At 39.0% G+C, this 22,565-nt stretch overlaps 1 protein-coding gene across 1 annotated transcript; it reads left to right on the top strand.

Annotated features, from left to right (window-relative positions):
• Positions 1-17,750: 17,750 nt before the first annotated feature.
• On the top strand, positions 17,751-21,977 carry LOC122023790. The gene is made up of 3 exons (XM_042582125.1): positions 17,751-19,631; positions 19,727-19,840; positions 20,383-21,977. The coding sequence occupies exons 1-3, from the start codon at positions 19,185-19,187 to the stop codon at positions 21,772-21,774; spliced, it is 1,953 nt and encodes a 650-aa protein (XP_042438059.1). The 5' UTR covers positions 17,751-19,184; the 3' UTR covers positions 21,775-21,977.
• The last annotated feature ends 588 nt before the right edge of the window (positions 21,978-22,565 follow it).

The raw sequence follows: 22,565 nt of genomic DNA, 5'->3' as shown, positions 1-22,565 counted from the left end.
ATATGATATGAACTTGGTTAGAAATTTATGTTGTATGTTGCTTAAAAAGAATTTATTTCCTTCATTGTAAGGGTTCGGCCATGTATACATTCTAGGGTTCAAGGAAGTTAAATTTAAAGCCTAGCATGCACATGAATCTTCTCATGATATGATATGAATGTAACTCAATATTTATGCTTGTATGTTGGTTAGAGCTTACTTTTCCCTTTCATGAACTTTCAGTCATGACTATATTCTAGGGTTCAAGGAAGTTTAAATTTAAACCTAGCAAGCTCATGGATTCCCTTATGATATGATATGATATGGAGTTAGCTTGGTATTCTTATGCTTGTATAGAACTTAGTTTCATACTCTAAAGGTTCGGCCACAACTAAGTTAAAAGGCCTAGGAAGCTTAGAACCTAAACTACCTATGCTCATGATATTCTTTATAGTTTATGATATGAAATTGATTTAAGGTTCACAAGCTTATATGATGTTGTAACCTAGAACTAAGCATAATAACTTTCGGCCACTATATGGAATTAGGGTTAGAGACCCAATTATGATTTTGCTAGGTGTCTCACATACTATGATATGAATTAGGAGATGCCAGTGGATGTTTTCCATGTATGATTATGTTTCCCTATGATACATTATATGCTCATTTAAGTATGCTTATGAACCATGCATGATGACGACCCTTATGATGTATTTTATGCTTAAGTATGCATGCTTTAGGGTAAGACAAGTAATATTCTCATTTATGTATGCTTATGAACCATGCATGAAATGATTCTTATGATGGCTATGTGCCCAAGTATGTATGATTTCAAATATGTTGCATGCTCATTTATGTAAGCTTATGAACCAGACATGAAAATGACATTTATGATGATAAGATATGACAGTTATGATGATATGATATGCACGACATGTATTTTACTTTGTATGGCTTATACCAAGGGTGGGCTCCATAAGCGCCCCTAGGCCGACGGACTATGAACGGGTCTAGTAAAAAGGGATGAGCTCCTTAGTACGCCCCTAGGCCGACGGACTATGAACGGGTCTAGATCCCTAGTAGGTTTGGGGCTAGCTACCCTGTCCTAGGGATTGCGCGCATTTATGTATGTATGTGGTACAAGCCGGACCCTCATGATGATGATATTATGTTTAAGTATTAAAAGATGTGTTTAAAGACATCTTGCACCTGACATGGCATATGTTTTAAAAAGACATTCTGCATGATGCACCCATTCATGATATGATATGTTTTTATGAATTATATGACATGATGTTATGTTATGCTCTTATGACTTATAGGACATGATGTTATGAGATGTTTTGTTTATGATTCATATGACCTGATGATATGTTATGCTTTTATGATTCACATTACATGATGCCTTTATTTATGATATGTTATAGTATGATGTTTCTTAATGATATGATATGATAGGAGGCTATGTTCACATGATATAATGTTAGATGATTATGTCTCCATTGTTATATGCTTATATGACTTTGCTATGAAATACGGTTTTTGTGAGTAGGAAAGGATCTTACTGAGCCAGTGTGCTCATAGCTTACTTTCCTTGTACCACAGATAAAGGCAAGGAATGGATGACCTAAGGGAGCTGCAGGAGAGGCAAGGAGATGTGTGTGGCAGTGGCTCGGCTAAGACAAATAAAGACCTGCTTATGTTATTTTGTTATGATTGACATGAACCAAGTGTATTATGTTAATGTCCAGTATAACTTCATGATATTTCCGCTGCTTTACTTTAGAAAGAAATTTTAAATATGCATGTGTGTCCTGGAATAGTTAAGTAAGTAAGTAACCCCGTCCCTTTAGTAGCAGGGAGGACGGGCGTTACAGTCAGAACTGGACAGTCCGGAAGCTGTCAAAAGTTATTCTTTCATATTGCTTTATTTACTATTTGTTTAACTCTGTTTTGTAGGAGACTAACACTTTTTGCAAGGTTAAATTTAGCCTTAATCGGTCGACCGAACCCTCAAACAAAAGGATCAGCTGATCAGGTTCGACCAAGGGATCGGTTGACTGAACTTGGGGTTCATTCGATCGAACAGTAGATAGGCATCAATGTGGTCGAGTCGAGCTGATCAGACCAGATAAGCTGGGGATTGATCAATCGAATGGCGGAATCGATCAACCGAACGAAGATTTCTATCTGAGCAGCAGAACCTGGATGGGAAGCCGGGCAAATTCAGGCAGGATCGATCGACCGATCCAAGGGATCAGTCGACCGATTCGAGGGATTTTTTTGAAAGTAAAATATATGTTGTTTTTGTTTAAAAAATATTCTTACGCCTTTTATTTTTTCCCTCCAAATTTATTTTTCGAAAAGGTCACTTTTATTTTTTTATCATTAGTAAAAAATTGTGAAATATTACATTTAACAAAATTTTATCATAATATTTTTATTATTATTTTATTGTTTTTTTTCAAAATTAGTGAAATATTATTTTATTTTTCTACCACACTACTAGGCCAAAACTTAGTCTTGGGATAAGTTTTTTTTTTTGTTATGCAAGAGCTCTTTTAAATGGCTTACCAAGAAAACTATAGCACCGCACACCCACCACTCTTGTCCAGCGAGAATTTCAGATATTGGAAACACCAAATGGAGCACCAACTAAGGACCCAGGCGGAGATATGGACCATGATCTAGACCAGATTCATACTCCCCACTAAAAAAGGTGTGCCCATCACCTGTGGCAAGTGGGATGCACAAACAAGGAGAAAGATCAAAGCCGATGCAAAAGTAACATGTACTCTCCTAAGCAGACTAACAAATAAAGTGCTTGGTCGAGTTGGAAAGTTCAACAATGCTAAAGAGCCTTAGGAAAAATTGATCGAGCTTCATGAGAGTCCATATCAGGGCCAGAAGACCAAGTTGAACCTGAGTTCAAATCTGAGTATGAATCCCCAGAGTCAACCTCCAAACTAGACTCAGAAGAATCGGATCAGACCGATTTCACAGTACTGATGGCTAAGGAAGAGATAATTGAATCTGAGTCCGAATTCGAGATGTCAACAATCAAAGGGGAGAATCCTATCATGGATCTAAAAGGTAAAAATATAAATTTAAATTTTAAATTTCACATAACTTGTTTTAAGTGTAAGGAGAGAGGGCACCACAGAAACCAGTGCCCTACTCATAAGATTCAGACGACACAACCGGAGAAGAAGGAGAAATCAATGCTAGGAGTTCAGAAAGGGAAGGAGCACATTGAATGCTTCAAGTGCAAATGGATGGGTGACTACAAAAGTCAATGCCCAGAAAGAAGACCCAAGAATCCAGGGGGAGAAATCAAGATTAGTAAATTTACATTACATAAAAATCTAATTTTTGCAATATGTGTCAATACCCTAACTAATCCTGATTGCATTAGTTTAGATTTTTCTTAAAAATCAAATATGCATGCTAATAATACAATGAATAAAGTTCATTCAAAATTATTTAATAAAAATAAGAAATTAATTCTTAAAAAATTAGAAAAATAAAATAATATTTTAAAAGATAAAATTAATAAATTAGAAAAGATTATTAATAACAATTAACCAATTTACAAATTTTAGATTTAGGTTACAAGTCTAAGATGAAACTTAAACTCTACAAATCAAGCTATAATCAAATGTCTTTTAATTATGAAACCAATCAATAAACCCTAAATTAATCAGTAAAGTTAAAACTCAACTTAAAATTGTAACCTGTTAACTTAACTAATAAATGTTTGATTTGTTTGATCCATGCATAGTTACCATGAATATACATATAAGTAATTAATTGATAAATATCATTCATGATTACTAATTGCTTAATCTAGAAAAGATAAATAAGGGCTTAGGCTTGATTTACACTTAACTAGTTAGACCTAAGATTTTCAAGAAGAAAATTAAATAGTCAATTTGTTTAAAAGGTTTTGTCTAGAAATGGTTGTTGATCCAATGCCCAAGAAAGTCTAGTGTCTTGTCACAGCCTGAAAGTCAATTATTGAAATGGATATTTAATTAACTAATTGCTAAACCTTAGTCCAACTCAAATGTAAAATAATCCTTAGATTTTAATCTGAAGTGAAGATTAAATTAACCATCTCATAAAACTATTACGGTTCCCTGATTAAAAATCTAGAAAAGGTGAGACTGACCTAGATTTAAAATAAAAGGTAGTTAACCAAACCCAAAATAATTAAACACAATTTAATTAACTTAATTAAAATTTAACTAAAATTAATTCAATTAATCTAAGTCACTTTAATTAATTTAAAAATATAAATTAATTTTAAAATTCTAATTAATTTCAAAACTATAATTAATTAATTTCAAAACTATAATTAATTTTAAATTATAATTAATTTTACAACTATAATTATTTTCAAATCATAATTAATTCCAAAATTATAACTATTCTCAAATCATAATTATTTTCAAAATTAATTTTAAAATTATAATTATATTCAAATCATAATTAATCATAATTATTTTAAAAATCATAATTAATTTCAAAATATTAATTCTAATTAATTTCAATCCTAATTAATTTTAAATTCTAATTAATTTCAAAATTATAATTATTTTTAAATCATAATTAATTTTAAAAATTATAATTATTTTTAAATCATAATTAATTTTAAAATATTAATTATTTTCAAATCACAATTAATTTTAAAACTATAATTATTTTCAAATCATAATTAATTTCAAAATTATAATTATTTTCAAATTATAATTAATTTCAAAATTATTTTCAAATCATAATTAATTTTTAAAATCTTAATTATTTTCAAATCATAAAATTTTAAAATCTTAATTATTTTCAAATATTTATTAATCTTCAAAATTTTAATTATCCAGAAATATTCAAATCTAATTAATCTTCAAAATCTAATTAATTTTTAAATTCAAACTTAAAATTCAAAATTCAATATTTTAAACCCAAATTTAAATTCAAACTGGAAATTCAAAATTTTAGATGTTTGAAAACAAAATTTAAACTCAAACTTAAGTATTCTTCAATATCATAAATATTTATATTTTTTAAAATGATAGATAAAATTAACTTAACTCCATTTCACACATATTCATAAGATGAACATGTTTGATAACTTAAAAAGGATGAGATGGAAAATTAGGAAGTTAAATAATTACTTTTACTTTAAACTTGTGTTTTAACTTTGAACTCTCATGCTTTGACTCTAAAACTCTACAACCTAAAGTATTCATTTTTTTTGCAATAATTAAGGGGGAGTGAAAAGAAGTTAAGACATTAATTTTTCTTAAATATTTTCTCAAAGCTATAGTATTATTTTTCAAGATTTCAAATCAAAGTATTTTTTTCAAAAAGGAAGTTATTTTTTTTTTGGGCTTAACTACTTTTGAAAAGAAAACTTAATTATTTTTGAAAAACAACTTTAAAACTTTATTTGAAAAAGGAAGTTCAAATATTTCTAACTGAAAAACTAAACTATGTTCAAATATTTTTTAAAAAAGTATTTTTAACTAAATTTTTATGTACTTAACTAAGTGCTTTAAAAATATTTTCATAAAAAGCAGAGTATTACAAGGAATTCTTTTCCAAACTTAAATTTAGCTAAGTTTTTTTTTAACTTAGTTTTATCAATTTTTTTTAAAAAAATCTACGTGCTTAACTAAGTTTTTGTTAAAATTCTTTTAAAAATTCAATATTGAGCTAAGTTTTTTTTAAAGGAAATCTTTTAAAAACTAAGTATTGAGCTAAGTTTTTTTAAAAGAAAATCTTTTAAAAGATAAGTATTGAGCTAAGTTTTTTTAAAAGATAATTATTGTGCTAAGTTTTTTTAAGAAAATCTTTTCAAAGCTAAGTATTGAGTTAAGTATTTTTCAAATACATCCTTTTTAAAGCTAGGTATTTAGATATTTTATTTAAAAGATAAATGATTTTTTAAGCAAATAAGTGCTACCCTTCAGGGAGAGTTTAAAATATTAAAAAAAAACTAGCCTTTCAGATTTAAAGATTTTTTTTCTCTCTAACTTAGTACCTTTTTTTTAATATATGGAAAAGGGGGAGAGAAAAGTTAAAGTTAAGAGTTAAACATAAAACATGAGCATAAGAGGGAGTTTTTTTAAATATGTCAAAATTATTGTGTTTTACTTATGCTTATGCTTAAATTCCTTTTCATTATATTACAGTAAATATTGTTATATTTTACTTAACTTTGAACTAGGTTGCCATAATAAAAAATGTGGAGATTATTAGTGTAGTGAGCACTAGACGATCGAACCTATGTTTTGATAATGACAGAGGGTTCAAAGTTAAGTTGCCTTGTTATTTAACAAGTGTGATTGAGCTTGCAGGAAAGTCCTAAGTGTTTTTAGGAAAAAGTCCTAGTGGATACTAAGTAGGTGAAAAACCCTAGGGGGAGATAACCCTATGTCCTAAGGGGTGGTAACCCTTGGTGGAAAGTCTTGGCGGATCGTGAACGTTGGGTGAAATCCTAGAGTCGGGGACTAAGTGAAAATTCTCGTGGTCGCGAACCAGGTGAAAGTTTGGATGGGTCGTGGAGCGGACGTCTAATGTGAAGACATGAACTCTCAAACGATGAGCAAAAGTCTAGTTGGTCTGGAAGACCGGTCTGGTAAAAGGTAGCTCTCCTTAGAGGAGTAGGTGAGGACGCGCTCCCCATTGAGGGAACAGTAGGCGTCGGTTCTGTTAGGATCTTCGGATGGCTAGAGAGGGGGGTGTGAATAGCCGACCCCAAATTCACGTTTCTTCCTACAATTTGAGTTAGCGCAGCGGAAATAAAAAGTAGGAACGAAAATGGAGAAAATCAAACCTTAAACTCGACGATGTAACGAGGTTCGGAGATGAAACTCCTACTCCTCGGCGTGTCCGTAAGGTGGACGAAGCCTATCAATCCGTCGGTGGATGAGACCCCGGAAAACCGGCTAATAGAAACTCCTTCTGGGTGGAGAAACCTCGCCACAAACTTCTTGCAACAGCAAGATAGGAGTACAAAGATACAACACAATACAAAGGCAGTAAAAATGTAAAAACACAGCTTGCCTTCTCGTCGACTGGATGAAGCAGCAACTTCACGAAACACCTACAACAGCAGGAACCAGCCGAAGGAAGCTTCCACGAAGCTTCAGGAAAATGAGAGCTCAGCAAAGCTCTGATTGCAGTAAGATCAGAAAGAAAAGAGAGGCAGCCACCAATCCTGTAGCCCTCGACCTGTTATATAACCTGCGAAGAAGAAGACACATAAACTAGCCGTTGTGTCGCAACGGCTAGGGCCTGGACCGATCAGGCACACTCCTGATCGGTCCAGGAGTGTTCTGATCGGTCTTGGGGACCGATCAGGACCTAGGCTGATCGATCCCCAGACCGATCAGCCATCTCACAGAGCCACACTGATCGGACTCTGATCGGTCTGTGGACCGATCAGGCCTTAGGCTGATCGGTCCCCAGACCGATCAGCCAACTCTCTGTGAGAGTTGGCCTCGTCTCTGATCGGTCTCCAGACCGATCAGTAACTCTCACAGAAAGCTACTGATCGGTTACTGATCGGTCACCAGACCGATCAGATAACTCAGTGTATCACTGGATCGATCCACTGATCGATCCAGCTCTTGGTTTTTACCCAAACCAAGTCCCAAGCCTTCCAAACCAACATCCGGTCAACCTTGACCTATTGGTACATCATGCTTAGCATCCGGTCACTCCCTTGACCTGCTAGGACTCCCCGCCAAGTGTCCGGTCAATCCCTTTGACCCACTCGGACTTTCTCCTTCGTGCCAAGTATCCTGTCACTCCCTTGACCTACTTGGACTTCCCAACACCAGATGTCCGATCATCCTTGATCCATCTGGATTTTCCCTTGCCCGGCTTCACTCACCAGGACTTTCACCTAGCTTCACTTACTAGGATTTTCACCTGGCTTCCCTCACCAGGATTTCCAATCTGCCTGGCTTCACTCACCAGGACTTCTCCCATGCCAAGCTCCCTGCTTGGACTTTTCCGTGCCAAGTCTCCATACTTGGACTTTTCCCGTGCCAAGCTCCCTGCTTGGACTTTTCCGTGCCAAGTCTCCATACTTGGACTTTTCCCGAATCAGGTCAACTCAAGTCGGGTCAGCCAGGTCAACCTTGACCGAAGGTTGCACCCACAATCTCTCAAGTTTGTATTCTTGTCAAACATCAAGATACAACTTTTCTATTCTCGTCAAACATCAAAATACAATTCGAGTCAAGTCAACTCGAGTCGGGTCAACCAGGTCAACCTTGACCTAAGGTTGCACCAACAGGTTCGACCTAGGGTTTCCGAAGGAAATATGAAAGTCAGAACCAGACAATCCAGAGGTTGTCAAAAGTTATTCTTTCAAATTGCTTTATTTGTTATTCGTCTAACTCTGTTTTGCAGGAGACTAATGTTGGATCGCGGCGGCCAGCTAGAAGGGGGGTTGAATAGCTTGCAAAAATAAAAAAGCACAACCCTTCTCGACTTCTTAAACTAACACTTGCATATAAAGTGTAAGTAAATAAAATAGAAAGGATGAGGCTCACAATTTACTTGGTTACAACCGGGGAGGTTGTTAATCCAAGGCAGATGAAAAGCGTATTAACAAATCTCCTCTAGGCAGAGAAGTCTCTTACAAGGTTGACGTACAAAAAAATAGAAGCTTAACTCTAAAAAGAAGCGCACAAGTGTCTGAAATGAATTGCTTGGAATTGTTGAAAAGCTTCTGGACTAAGGCTGTATTTATAGCCTTGGTCGGGGTGCCCCGAAGGGATTCCGGGCCCCCTAGGGGGGATTAAACTTTATCCCCCAACGTTCAGATCCCGTTTGATGTGATTTGGTCAAAAAGTCAACTTCGGGCACCCGGAAGGGTTCCAGGCGCCCCGGAGGGTTCCGGGCGCCCGGAACAGTTCCGGGCGCCCCAGAGGGAAAGGTCAACCCTGTTGACTTTTTCTAGCCCGGGTCTTCTACTCCGGTTTCGTTTGCCTCAAACTGAGTCTTCCGCTCGCTTAGGTGATCTCTGTCATCCGGAATAGGGCTCACCCGAACCCAACTTCCGGTCTTCTCGAGCAGGCTTCCACTCCGGCTTCTCATCCCTTGAAATCGCCGTGTGCTTCCTTTTCGTCCGCCAGCGTACTTATCCGCAGTCTTCGTCCCTCGGTCGCACCCCGTGCCGACCTTCTCGCTAGCTGCGTCTCTTGCTCCTCGAGCAGTCTTCCGCTCCGGCTTCTTGTCCCTCGGATCCACCGCACACTTCTTTCTCGTCCGTCGGTGTACTCTTCCACAGCGCCTCGTCCCTCGGATGCACCGCGTGTCGTCCTTCTTGCTAGCTGCGTCTTCCGCTCGACTACCTGTGCTCCTAAGCTCCTGAACACTTAGACACAAGGTAAAAAACACACAGGACCTAACTTAACTTGTTGATCACACCAAAACAACCTTGGGGTTCCAACAATCTCCCCCTTTTTGATGTGAGCAACCCAAGTTAAGCTAGGATAAAAATAGACATAATAATAAACTAACTAATTTTACAATTAAGTACAAAAAGATAAAAAAATTTGTCTATCTCTCCCTAGACTTATATTTTTTCTTCTCCCCCTTCGATCACATAAAAAAATGGGGTTCCGAAAAAAATCTAATTAAGGGTTAAAAAAAATTTCTAACTTTCTTAAAAAAATTCTAAGTTGAATAAGCTCTAAGTTAGAGAATTTACAAAAAAAATATTTTTGAAAAAAAATTTCTAACCAAAAAAAAAAATTACGAAACAATTTATATTTTTCAGAAGAATTTTTTAACTTAGGCAAAAAATATTCTAAGTTAAACAATTTCTAAGTAAAACATTTTAGGTAAGAAAATTTTCTAAGAAAAAAAATGTCTAAGTAAAGCTTTAAGTAAGAGAAATTTTTTAAAAAAAATTTGACTTAAGAAATTTTGCAAAAAAAATTTTTGAAAATTTTTCTAAGTAAAGATTTTAAGCAGAAATTTCAGAAAAACTTTTAACTTTTATGTACAAATTTTATGCAAAAAAAATTTCTAAGTAAAAAAACTTGAAAATTTAAAAAAATGTTTAAAAACCTTTTTAAAGCATTATTAAGTTTCCACCTTAATGCTTTTATTAGAAAGTTAATTAAATATTTTATTTTAATATTTTGGCTTCCAGGTCGTGGTGAGGCACTAGGCCTTCTTGGTTATTGGAGCAACAATCACTTCCTTAGACAAAGCCTCATAAAGAAATTTTAATGTCTAATTTTCTCGCTGAAAGTTCTAAATCTAATTAGTTTTAGTTCAAGTCAGACAGGACTTTGGAATCCAATATAGGTTCCAGCCAATTGGATTAACTAGGAATTTCTTAGGGACATTTTTCTTTGCAATATTTCTAATCTGTCCCTTATGATATCGAAAATACCAATTTAAATTATTGTATTTTCTAAAATATATTTTATTTGAACATGCATGATTCTTTAGACTATCTATTTGCATTTTCAAATTATTAATTTCTTATTTCAATTTTTCATTTTCTAATTTTGATTTGTCTAAATCTTCTAGAGGGCAAGATTTAGCTAGTATTACTTTTAAACTTTTATTTTCTTTTTCTAATTTGCAGCAATCTTTTGTTAACAATTTAACGAATTTAAAGAGTTTATCGGGAGGAAGAGATCGTACCTGACTTACCTTGTCGATCTCGTTGTCCGTGTCTCCCCCTGAAGTGTTGTTTTCTTCCGACGTAGCTCCCCCTTCATCGATGCTCATTTCGGAAGAGCTTCAATCACAATCGTTGTCTTGATGACTCGCCATTAGTGCAAGCCCGGAGAACGCCTCGACTTCCGATTCGGACAACATATCGTCCCAAGTCACCTTTAGGTCCTTGTGCTTTTGGACAGACTTTTTACCTTTATCCTTGTCCCTGTTCTTTAGCTTGGAGCAGTTGTCCTTGACATGCCCTTCTTCGTCGCAGTGGTAGCAGCGGATGGTCCTTTTCTTTTTCCCCTGCGGATGGTTAGATTTGCTAGATTTACAAAGATTCTTAAACCATCTTAGCATCATTACCATTTCCTCGTCGTCGAGAGAAGACTCCGACTCAGGTTCGTCTCTCGATACTTTGAGGGCGACGTTGTTCTTGGGCTTCTTCGTACTTGCACATCTTGATTCGTGCACTTCAAATGTAGAAAAGAATTCTTCTAATGAAATTTTTTCTAAGTCTTTCGAAATGTAAAAGGCATCTACTAGTGACGCCTATTTTGAATTTCTCGGAAAAGAATTTAACGCGTACCTGAGTGAATCTCGGTTATTTACCTTTTCTCTGAGATTCGAAAGTCCGATGACGATTTCTTTAATTCTCGAGTGCAGATGTGCAACTGTCTCGTCTTCCCCAAGTCGCAGGCTGGTGAGCTGATTGCGAAGTAGATCTCGTCTAATGAGCTTGGCTTTGGACGCCCCTTCATGCAGCTCGAGGAACTTCTCCCAAAGTTCCTTCGCGGAGTTGTAGTTGCCGATTCGGTTGACTTCTTGTGGCGGAAGAACGCTTAGCAGATGATATTCTGCTTTTCCATTCGCCACGTAGTCGGCCTGCTCCTTTTTCGTCCATTGGTATTTTTCCTTGCCCTCTGGAGCTACAAAACCAAATTCCATTATTAGAATTAACTCAACATCTGTTGTAAAAAATACCTGCATTCTCTTTTTCCAGGTAGCGAAATCCCCTTCGAATTTCGCCGAGTAGATACTTGGTTCGACCATTATCTTTGCTTCGATTGGCGGTTAGTCCTCCTGAAGCACCTTGGCTCTGATACCACTTGTTGGATCGCGGCGGCCAGCTAGAAGGGGGGTTGAATAGCCTGTAAAAATAAAAAGCACAACCCTTCTCGACTTCTTAAACTAACACTTGCATATAAAGAGTAAGTAAATAAAACAGAAAGGACGAGACTCACAATTTACTTGGTTACAACCGGGGAGGTTGTTAATCCAAGGCAGATGAAAAGCGTACTAACAAATCTCCTCTAGGCGGAGAAGCCTCTTACAGCGTTGACGTACAAAAAAATAAAAGCTTAACTCTAAAAAGAAGCGCACAAGTGTTTGAAATGAATTGTTTGGAATTGTTGAAAAGCTTCTGGACCAAGGCTATATTTATAGCGTTGGTCGGGGCGCCCCGAAGGGATTCTGGGCGCCCTGAAGAGATTCTGGGCGCCGTGGGGGGGGGGGGGAATAAAACTTTATCCCCCAACGTTTAGATCGCGTTTGACGCGATCTGGTTAAAAAGTCAACTCCGGGTGCCCGGAAGGGTTCCTGGCGCCCCAGAGGGGTCCTGGAGCCTCGGAGGGAAAGGTCAACCCCGTTGACTTTTTCCAGCCCCGGGTCTTCTGCTCCGGCTCCATTTGCCTCAGACTGAGTCTTCTGCTTGCTTGGGTGAAGGGATCACCTAAACCCAACTTCCGGTCTTCTCGAGCAGGCTTCCACTCCGACTTCTTGTCCCTCGAAATCGCCGCATGCTTCCTTCTTGTCCGCAAGCGTACTCATGCGCAGTCTTCGTCCCTCGGTCGCACTCTGTGCCGACCTTCTCGCTAGCTGCGTCTCTTGCTCCTCGAGCAGTCTTGTCACGCCCCGAGAAAGATCCTGTCCGAAGAAATTTCGGCAGCACCTCCCCTGTACGGGTGACAATCTGAAGCATTTATACAAAGCCCTCAGGGCCACATATACCTCGGCCAACACGGCCGAAAATACTAACAACCAAATAAGTAAACAACCACGCAGTTATATATGTAGCAGCCCACTCGGCTGTACAAAAACCAAAGCACAACGGAAAATAACAGAAACCAAATACAAACCCAGACACTGACTGCTAGCCGGCTAGGCTTACACAACCATCAACCAATACAAATTACACTCCAGAAACAAAACCGGAACACAAGCTAAATACACAAGTTCATATACCAAAATAAAAGTAAACAAAATGCGGAGACAGATCTTCTGAGGTGACGTGGGGACCAGCAGACAGGGTACTCCAAGCGACACCATAAACAACCTGGTACCTGAAAAAGATAGTGTCCACAGGGGTGAGTTCAACGACTCAGCGAATACCAATAGACATGCCTAGTAAGATATATCTAACAGCGATAAACATGGAATACAACTTCCTAATCATATATATAGGAAAGATGTAAAACTAAAAGGTAACTGAGGAAGCTGTACTCACCAGGAACTCCTATCCAGACAAAAGGGTCGTCAAACCGAAAGTGTCCTAAATCCTGTATGCATGTCAAACATATGCATCCAACCAAATGCAGCAAATAAATGCAGCAAACACAATCACAAGAAATAAATGCATCAATGCATATGATGTCAATGATGCATCCTGGTCACCCCTGACGCCAGTCAGTCATCTCACACACAAATGGCGAGACCGAGTGGGTAGGGCTGTGACAACCGTGCACTCTGATGAGTGACCGAGTGGACGGGATGCTGTCGGAGTACACCTATCCTCCTACCCCAAATCATAAATGGGGGAGCGCAATGCTCTCAACTCCCGGTACACGATGACGGGGAGGAATCCTTGCCGGCTAACACGTTGTATCACACTACCCATGAGCGGACCAACGGAGCCAAACAAAGTCCCTGTTGCAACACACTCTGCCTGAATCGACCACTAACCCATGAGTGGTGGTGTGTGCAGATCCATGTAACTGGCGATGTGCTCAACAATAATGGAGTCGACTATCGCACAGCATGCAATCATGATGCATGACACTAAGCATGACAATATCCTGATCAGCATAGAAAAATTCATATATATATAATATGGGTACCACAGTATCAGTAAGTCAAATCCACGGGTCTAGGGTATACAGGTCCTCTATGGTATAACAACCTAGATCCTGAACATATCCCCCCTCCATAACATATGTACCAACAATATGCACAGATCAAAGAAAAATGGTCGAGGTACACCAATCAGATATGATATACAAAATGTAGGTATACAAGCCAAGTATGGTATAAAAACCTAGATATCAGATAATCTAGATACACATGCCAGAAATAAAATCCAGAACCTAGACCTAACCTCAGTAAAGCATGGTATGTCACTTACTCTAGGAACTAAGGTACTCATGGCAATAATCACGAGGTATAAACATGGATACCTAACAAGCGACAAAACAGAACATGCTATGGATATCAAACTGACATACCAAAGACAATCATGATTATTGCTTATAGCTATAAAATACTATGCATATCCAATTGACAATATCATAAAAGATAAGTCAAGAGGTACCCGCCTCCGATATAGATCGAATCGAACCAATCCGATGTCGAGACGCCCGTCTCGAATCAAAGTCCTGTGTCACCAATATATATATACATTTTTATTTAGCTACAACTCAATGAATAACTAAATAAAATCCTCTAAACTAATTTAGGGTAAAACCCTAATCAATCTAACAAGCTGGTAATTCAATTTATCCCTAATTTAATACATGAAACAATTACTCTACTCCTTACCTCAATCCCAGATCTCTGTTCTTAATCCGCAGCCAAAGAAGAGGAACTGCTGGAAGGAGTGCTGCCTGAACAAAGTAAGCTAGATCAAGAACATCACAGAAGAGAATAGAACAAAACCTCACAGCCGCACTTATTGATCCACAACACTCAATTTCACCTCAAAATCCTTATTCTTTGATCCACAATCAAGAATCATCACTGCTGGAACCCAAGAACACCTTCACAATCACAGAACCTCACCTCCCTGGATCGGATCAAGATGAGAAGATCACAAATTCAACCAAGCATTCCAAATTCAAACAACAACCTAATTCCTGAAACCAAACCTTACCTTCAAGATCGTCGGAGATCAAAGAGTAACAAGAATAAGGATCAACCATGATGCAAGGGCACAGCACCGTATGATGGTCGGCTTCAGTGCTAGGGCACAGGATAACACCGGCGGTGTTACTCGGGTGCTGGCGAGGAGGACTAGGGCACAGAGGGCAGAAATCTATGGTGGTTCGGATCCTGGTGGCCGGCGACGGTATTCGGAGGCGCACGAGAGGTGAGACTAGGGTGAAGGATTCCACATTAAGGCATGCTCAAGAAGAGTTGCTGGATCTACACCGGCGCTAGGACACGGGGAAGACAACGCCACACCAACGTTGTTTTGGAAGGAGACTCCCGAGTGGCGCTCAGGCCGAAGAAGTCGCGGTCGGTGCTAGGGCACAGGCGCGCCGACGGTGGATCGGCGCTGCTCCGTTCGCCTCAGGCGGTGGCGGCGCCTTGTGCGGCTCGGGAAAGAGCAATTGAAGAGGTGTTCGACGCCGAGAGGGAGGGAAGCCGAGGAAGGGAATCGACCGGTGGTGGCGTCGGCTAGGGCAGAGGATGCTGTCGCCGTGAGGGGCAGAGGGTGAGGAAGAAGAAGGAACGACCGCGAGGAGGTTAGGGCACGGCGTCGGGTTCGGCAAGGGGAGAAAGAGGGGAGCGCGCGGGAGAAAAAACAAGGGAAAAATGAAAAATAAAGGAAAAATAAATAAATAAACTTTTCCTCGTTAAAACAGGGTAGCCTAAACAGGCTTTCCCGAACCCCGTTTTTATCCCCGCAAACTCATCCATATGAGCTCCGAAAAATTCCCGAAAAATTTCCAAATATTCTGGAAAATTCCCTTATTAATATTCGCCTATTTTCGGTATTTTACAAGTCTTCCACTCCGGCTTCTCGTTCCTTGGAACCACCGCACGCTTCCTTATCATCCGCTGGTGTACTCTTCCGCAGTGCCTCGTCCCTCGGACGCACCACGTGTCGTCCTTCTCGCTAGCCGCGTCTTCCGCTCGACTACCTATGCTCCTGCACACTTAGACACAAGGTTAAAAACACACAAGACCTAACTTAACTTGTTGATCACACCAAAACAACCTTAGGGTTCCAACAACTAACACTTTTTTCCAGGGTTAGATTCGACCTTAACCGATCGATCTAACGTCGTGATCGGTCGACTGAACGTCCGGATTGGTCGACCTAACCCTCAAACAAAAAGATCAGATTTTCAGCGAGCTGATCGGGTTCGACCAAGGGATCGATCGACCAAACCTGGGGTTCAATTGACTAAACAGTGGATAAGCATCGACGTGGTCGATCCGAGTTGATCGGACCTGATAAGCTAGGGATCGGTCAACCAAACAGTGGATATGCATCGATGTGGTCGAACCGAGTTGATCGAACATGATAAGCTAGGGATCGGTCGATTGAATGGCGGGATCGGTCGACCGAACGCCAGGATCGGTCGACCGAACGCCAGGATCGGTCGACCAAACGGAGGGATCGGTCGACCGAACGAAGATTTCTATCCGAGTAGCAGAACTTGGACGGGAAGCCGGGCCGATTCAGGCAGGATCGGTCGACCGATCCGAGGGATCAGTCGACCGATCAGAGTCGGGTCAAACCTGATCCCGAGATCAGTGGATCTGAATCAGGTTTGAGGTGGCTATAAAAAGGGGTCTCGACCAGCACTTCAAGACAATCAAATTCAGAACTACTTACACTCTTGCGTGCTGCTTCAAAGTGCTTCGACAACATGCAACTACTGCTTCAACAATCGACGAACTTCTAGTTACTCTTTTATTGTTGGTAACATAGTTTCTTTTCATTTTTTTAATACGTGTACTTGCATATCTGTAAAACCTTTACGAATTGATAGTGAATTGCTCAACGTAAGCGATCAACGATCGCAAACTTTAGAATATGAGTTGTCAGAGACTCCGAACCAAGTAAAATCAAAAGTGTTAATTTGGTGTTTGTTTTACTTGTTCTTTATTTCGCTGCATTTGTTTTATGTTTTTCGAAAAATGAAAAAATCACGAGTGCTATTCACCCCCCACCACCCCCAAGTACGTGATCGATCCTACCTATAGTGACCTTAAATAAAAGGAGGTGGGGATTTCTAGAGAAGTGAATTATAAGTGAAAAGTTAAAGTACATCAAAAATGATCAAATGTTTGACTGAAATTCTAAAAAATTAAATCCTAAGTGATAAAAAGAAAATGTTAGAATACAATCAAAATCACACAATAAAATATAACAAATATATAAGATTTTAGATCTACAGCCAGGAAGATATATGAATAATTTTAATCATAACAATAATAACTTTTACGCACGTTGCTAACTTTAATTTGAGTGCAGAATATATTTTGACTGGTTTTTTTACACCGATGATATAATTTATTTTTTAGGACAAATCTAATTAAATATATTTTTAAAAATATATATATAATAAATTATAATCTTCCTAAAGCATGAAGCCAAGTTGGTGCGGATTCACATAATTCCCTATCAATCGTCGTACCTACTTTTCTGTGTTTTTTTTACTGTGTAACTTATCGACCCGATTCAATGATCCTCCAGCGGAGCATATGCATCGTCTCCTCCTGCTGCAACACGATCCGTTCCCCGAAAGAGAAAGAGATCGATCAAAGGAAGGATTTCAATCTTGAAATTAAAGGAGTGGAATGACGTAAATGAATCCATTTATGGCGGATCCTTTACCGACGATAAAAATCATCTTCCCATATTTGAATTTCTGAATCCGTCTCCGTTTATCACATCTCATACTCGATCGATCCCCATTCTCGTCGTCTTGCTTTGCATACAGCAACCGTGAACTGTGGGGGACCGAAACAAGTGCTATTTTGATCAAAATCTCATGCCCCCATCTACTACGACAGCTCCGCCATTATTAAGCACTGCCACAGTGCCACTCAACAAACGTCGATAAGCTAACAATTAGTGGTTCAACGCGGAGTGGGGCAAGGCGGAGCATGGGCGCGGGGGTGACACCGCATCCCTACCCTATCGACAGCAGCAGGCAAGAAATGGCGCCGAGTGCCTGCCCTAACTTCTCCATTCGGTGATTTGTTCGAGTCATGTCATCGCGTGGGCGGAATTTTTATTAGATTAGCGCGAGTCCGATCGCCGAGAACGGGATGCGTTGGATCTGAACAGGGCAGCGGCATGCTTTTGTGGATCGTATCTTGATACTTCAGTTTGTCTGCCAATATCTTCTTAATCCTGCCATCTTCTTTTTAACATCGAGCGTTTGTTTTCTTTCGAGGCAGGCGATTTGTCATTTTCATACGGAGACGATAAAGGATGATTACCAGAAGGTTCACTGCCTGCTCGTTTACTTTGGAAGGCGATCAAGTTTCCATTTTGGACGGATCTCGCGTGATGAAGGATTAAGAAATTACAGAGAAGGTGAACAGCGGCTAGGGCGTAGTAAAACTGGGAATTTTTGTTCTGTTTAAAGATTCGGAATCGTAGGACTGGGAGGGTTTCGAGGAGCGGAGTCGACGTCCACTCGTGTGTTTGCGCTCTCCCTCCGCCACTGCCCTTTAAGAACCGTCCACCTCTCCTTCTGCCGCCGCCATCATCATCATCATCACCATCCCGTTCGCGGAAGGAAGCAAGGAAGGAATCGGCGGGAGGAATTTTTGACCGGAATCGAAGGTTTTTCCGATCCAAAGTGCGATCTTTAATCATTCGCCGGGGTCTTCCAGTGTTAGAGAATGGAAGCGTCTCGCTTTCTCCAAAGTGTGGTTTCATTTCCTCCTCGTCCCTTGCGCCGTTGTCTTTGACATCTTTATCGTTCTTTTTCTTTAACGTTTGAATCCATACAACTCCTCCTAGAAGAAAGAAGGCTGTCTTCTTCGCTCTGTCGGAGTTCAATCTCGCCATTCATCTTTCGTGACCTGATTGTAGTATTCTCAGAAGAGTAAATCTTGCTGGCCAGAATCTGGTCAGCTAGAAATCCCTATCTCCCAATTAAAATACATGCATGAACATGCATATAATTAATGTGGCCATATGAAATTACTAAAATACCCATGCATATGCTTGCATGCATATATTCTAGCTGGCCAGATTCTGGCCGTTTAGCAATACCCTTCTCAGAAATACTTACTGAAACTGTACTGTTTGCCATCGTTCTTTTGCTTTCCTGCCTCTAATCATTCGAAATGTCCATGTAGCTTCTTTCCAATATTTCCCATAAATCTAGGCGAACATTTCATCGACTGTCGGTAGCTTTCCCTTTGTCGATTCCTCCCTCCCAGCGCTTTTCTCGCGCGTCTTCATCTTCACCTCTTTTTCCTGCAATAGCATTTGGTCTTGCATCTTTGATTTTTCTGGATCTCGGAGAGTGGGTTGCTGCAGAATGCCAAGGCATAATTCAGGTACCAACGCCTTTTTTGATGGATATTGCACTGGGCCAAAGCTAGTCACCTCATCATGTTCATCGAGTTCATTCTCGAAGACTCACTGTTTTAAGAGGAAAGTGTTGATCTCCAAGAAGAAAGGGTCGACGACGCCAGTTCCCTTGTGGAGAGATCATGCTAGATCACCACAATGCGTTACCGGCTCTCATGAATCGCCAAAGCACCTGCTTTCCGCAAATGGTGGCAAACAAACGCGAGTTCCTCTATCAGCTAGGAAGCTGGCTAATGCTCTCTGGACACTGAGCCACACTCCGCAAGGAAAATTCAAGGATTTACAGGGCATGAGATCGATGCCAACGACCAGGAGAGTGACAAATTCAGGGTGTGTGGCAGATGTTTCTGTTCGTCGTCATATATGCGATCAGGAAAATTTCTCAGCATCAGAAGTAAGTTCTTTATTTTCCATCTTTTGCATTTGCTTCTAGGTAGTTGAAGTTATCTATCTTTGAGCATGTTTTTCGATTTGTTTGTTATCTTGTAGATGCTGAACCAGTGGAGATCGAGCAACCATAGGCAAATGTTACAACCAATTCGCCAAAAATATGGAAGCCAGAAGAACAGTAGGGTACCTTCTGATAAACCCAATTTAATGGAGGTAAGAAAACTCTTCTGGATGCCCTTTTCTTACCATGAAAAATGGTTATGACCATCTTTTTTATCTGTGCTCAAAGAAGTTTAAGGGAACTGTGTTAGATTCGATTATAACTGAGTTTGAGAATTTACAAGAAGATTGTGAAATTTTTGAGTCTGTAAAATTTATGAATGCATTCTGAGCAGTATGATTCCATTATGGATTTTCTTTCAAATCTCTCTTCCACTTAATTTAGATTATTCAAAAGAGTCAAAAATCATGGTAGTAGCTCAGTAGATCTAAATCAACCATAAACTGAACAACATTCAATACAATCCGGCACTTTTGATCTTGCTGTTGCCAGGACTTCTAGGAGCAACATCAGACTTCATGATACTGAAATTAGACAAAGCTGTTCGTCTCTTCTCTCTCTCTCTCTCTAGGTTCTTATATTAAGTACCTTTGTTACCTGAGAAATTCACCTCCAAAGTTAAGTTTGAAAGTAATGTTAACATATTTCCCTCTTCCTTCTATGTTAGTAAGTGACAACCTCTCATGTTTTGCAGACTGAAACTTCTCTCCAGGGTCTCACTTCAATAGGCTCACCTGTAGGAGGTGAGAAACATTCGTATGAATTACGTAGTAATTTGGTTACTACAAAAAAACTCATGAAAATATTCATCCGGCTATGTGGATTGCATAAGAAGCCAGATTCTGCAATCTCTCTTGCTAGAATCATTTACTGCCAATTAAGCCAGGCACTTGTCTCAGTTGATCAGCTTGTCCATGAGAAAGAATCTGAGGAAAGTAAATTTCTTCATCTTTTGAACCAGATCGTGGAAGAAAAAAGAACATGGAAGAAAAAGAAGCAAGAAGGAATAAGACTTTCTTTTCAGCCTATAATTGAGGGACTTGAGACTGAAAGAAAATTAAGAAGAAGAGCTGAGTGGGAGAATAAAAAACTCAGAGTTGAGCTAGACAAAGTTAATTCTTCACTGGCAGAAGCATGTGAAAACCTGGACAGTGAGAGGAAAACAAGGGAAATGATCGAACAATTCTGTGGTCAGATGATTAAAGAAATCGGTGATGACAAGGCTGAAGTAGAAGAGCTGAAGTGGGAATCTGTAAAGGCAAGAGAAGAGCTGGACAAGGAGAGACAAATGCTTCAGCTCGCAGATGAATTGCGCGAAGAAAGAGTTCAGATGAAGCTATGTGAAGCCAAATATCAATATGAAGAGAAGAATGCAGCTGTTGACCAATTGAGGTGCCAGCTTGAGGCATTTCTAGTAACTAAAAGAACAAAAGAAACAGAAAATGAGCCATGGAATCTTATTTGTGACATGGAAAATGATCGCCCAAGACAAATGGTGCACCAAAGCAGTAGCCTAGGTAAGCTAATTATGGACAATAAAGATCTAGATGAAGAAAATGATGAAACTGACTCAGAAGATAGTGATTTGCACTTGATTGAACTGAATTTGGACGACAACAACAATGGCTACTGTTGGAATCATGCTTCTGCAGCCATTGATGATGATAAACTAGATTTGTCAAAGGAAAAACATTGTCGGAGCACAAAATGTGAAAAACTGCCTGGTACCTACCTCTCTTCAGAGCAAGTCACAACTGAGGAAGTCCAAGAAAACTCTACAAAAAGAGATCAGCACTTGGATAATAATCTTGATGAAGGAAGACAAATTGACAGTATTGGCATGGTCGACCAATATGGGGTTCCAAAGGAACAACGCACTGAGAATTCAAGAATTGTTCTTCCACTTACTCTACCAAATTCAACAAAGCAATCAAGCAGACAAGAAGATTTGCAAAGTACACTGGAGCAAGTTTGTTTAGCATCAAAGGTTTCTGAACTGTTGAAAGCATTTAGGGAGAGTGAATCTAAAGCAAATTTGGGAAGGATGAAAAAGGTTCATTCTGAGTTGCAGCTAACTATTCAGTAATTTGCTTATTATCATTCCATAGTTATGCATTGAAGTGTTATTTATTATGTGACGGGAAGGATCTGCATTGATTCTTTATCTTCAAGAACTTTAGTGTCACAGAGTGAAATAACTTGCATCTGAATGTGGATGTAAGGTAGGCATACAAGGATAAAATTTCTTTGTACAACTTATCATTCAAATTATCATTGATTTGTGAATTATTTCTTCTTCTGCATAGATCTTTGGTGTGAGCAACTTTCAATAAGTTTTTCTGCTTCCGGTATTTTCTTTCAGTTATTCAATTCGACTATGAAGATGCAATCGTTAAGCTCATCTTTGCAAAAATAATGCTAGCACAGTTTCTGGTTACAATTCACCTATAACAGGATGAATGGAACTGTTCTGGGACAATTTATTTACGGATAATTCAGGTAGAAAGTTTTAGAGGAATCTCCTTGCTGGTGAACTGCATAAGCAGATTTTTTTTTTAATTTTTTTTTTCAGATTATGGGAGTTCATGTATTCGTGAGCACACTTTCTAACTCCTATAGGCAATTATAGATCTCACTGACAAAGACAGAGAAGTTGTAAATGCTTGCCTCTTCCTTTGTATTTTCATTAACATAACTAATAGACATAAAACTTAACAAATGAGCGATTCCATAGACATAGAATTTATATAACTTGGAAGATGAATATGTTATCGACATAGAACTCAACTTCTAGTAAATGGTCACATGAGCGATTCCATTAGCGACCATTTTGCAAAATATATGTAGAGTGTCACCGATTGAAAAATCTTATTTGGT

The sequence above is a fragment of the Zingiber officinale genome, chromosome 9B (assembly GCF_018446385.1).
Source record: "Zingiber officinale cultivar Zhangliang chromosome 9B, Zo_v1.1, whole genome shotgun sequence".
NCBI classification, from domain to species: Eukaryota; Viridiplantae; Streptophyta; class Magnoliopsida; order Zingiberales; family Zingiberaceae; genus Zingiber; species Zingiber officinale.
The sequence above is the reverse complement of the archived record's forward strand: the minus strand, read 5'-3'. Positions and strand labels throughout refer to the sequence as shown.

Bases quoted from the DNA above. Each gene is read 5' to 3' on its own strand.
- LOC122023790 (XM_042582125.1), top strand. From the start codon at position 19,185: ATGCCAAGGCATAATTCAGGTACCAACGCCTTTTTTGATGGATATTGC. The intron at 19,632-19,726 runs GTAAGTTCTTTA...GTTATCTTGTAG, and splicing joins AAAATTTCTCAGCATCAGAA to ATGCTGAACCAGTGGAGATC. The intron at 19,841-20,382 runs GTAAGAAAACTC...CATGTTTTGCAG, and splicing joins ATAAACCCAATTTAATGGAG to ACTGAAACTTCTCTCCAGGG.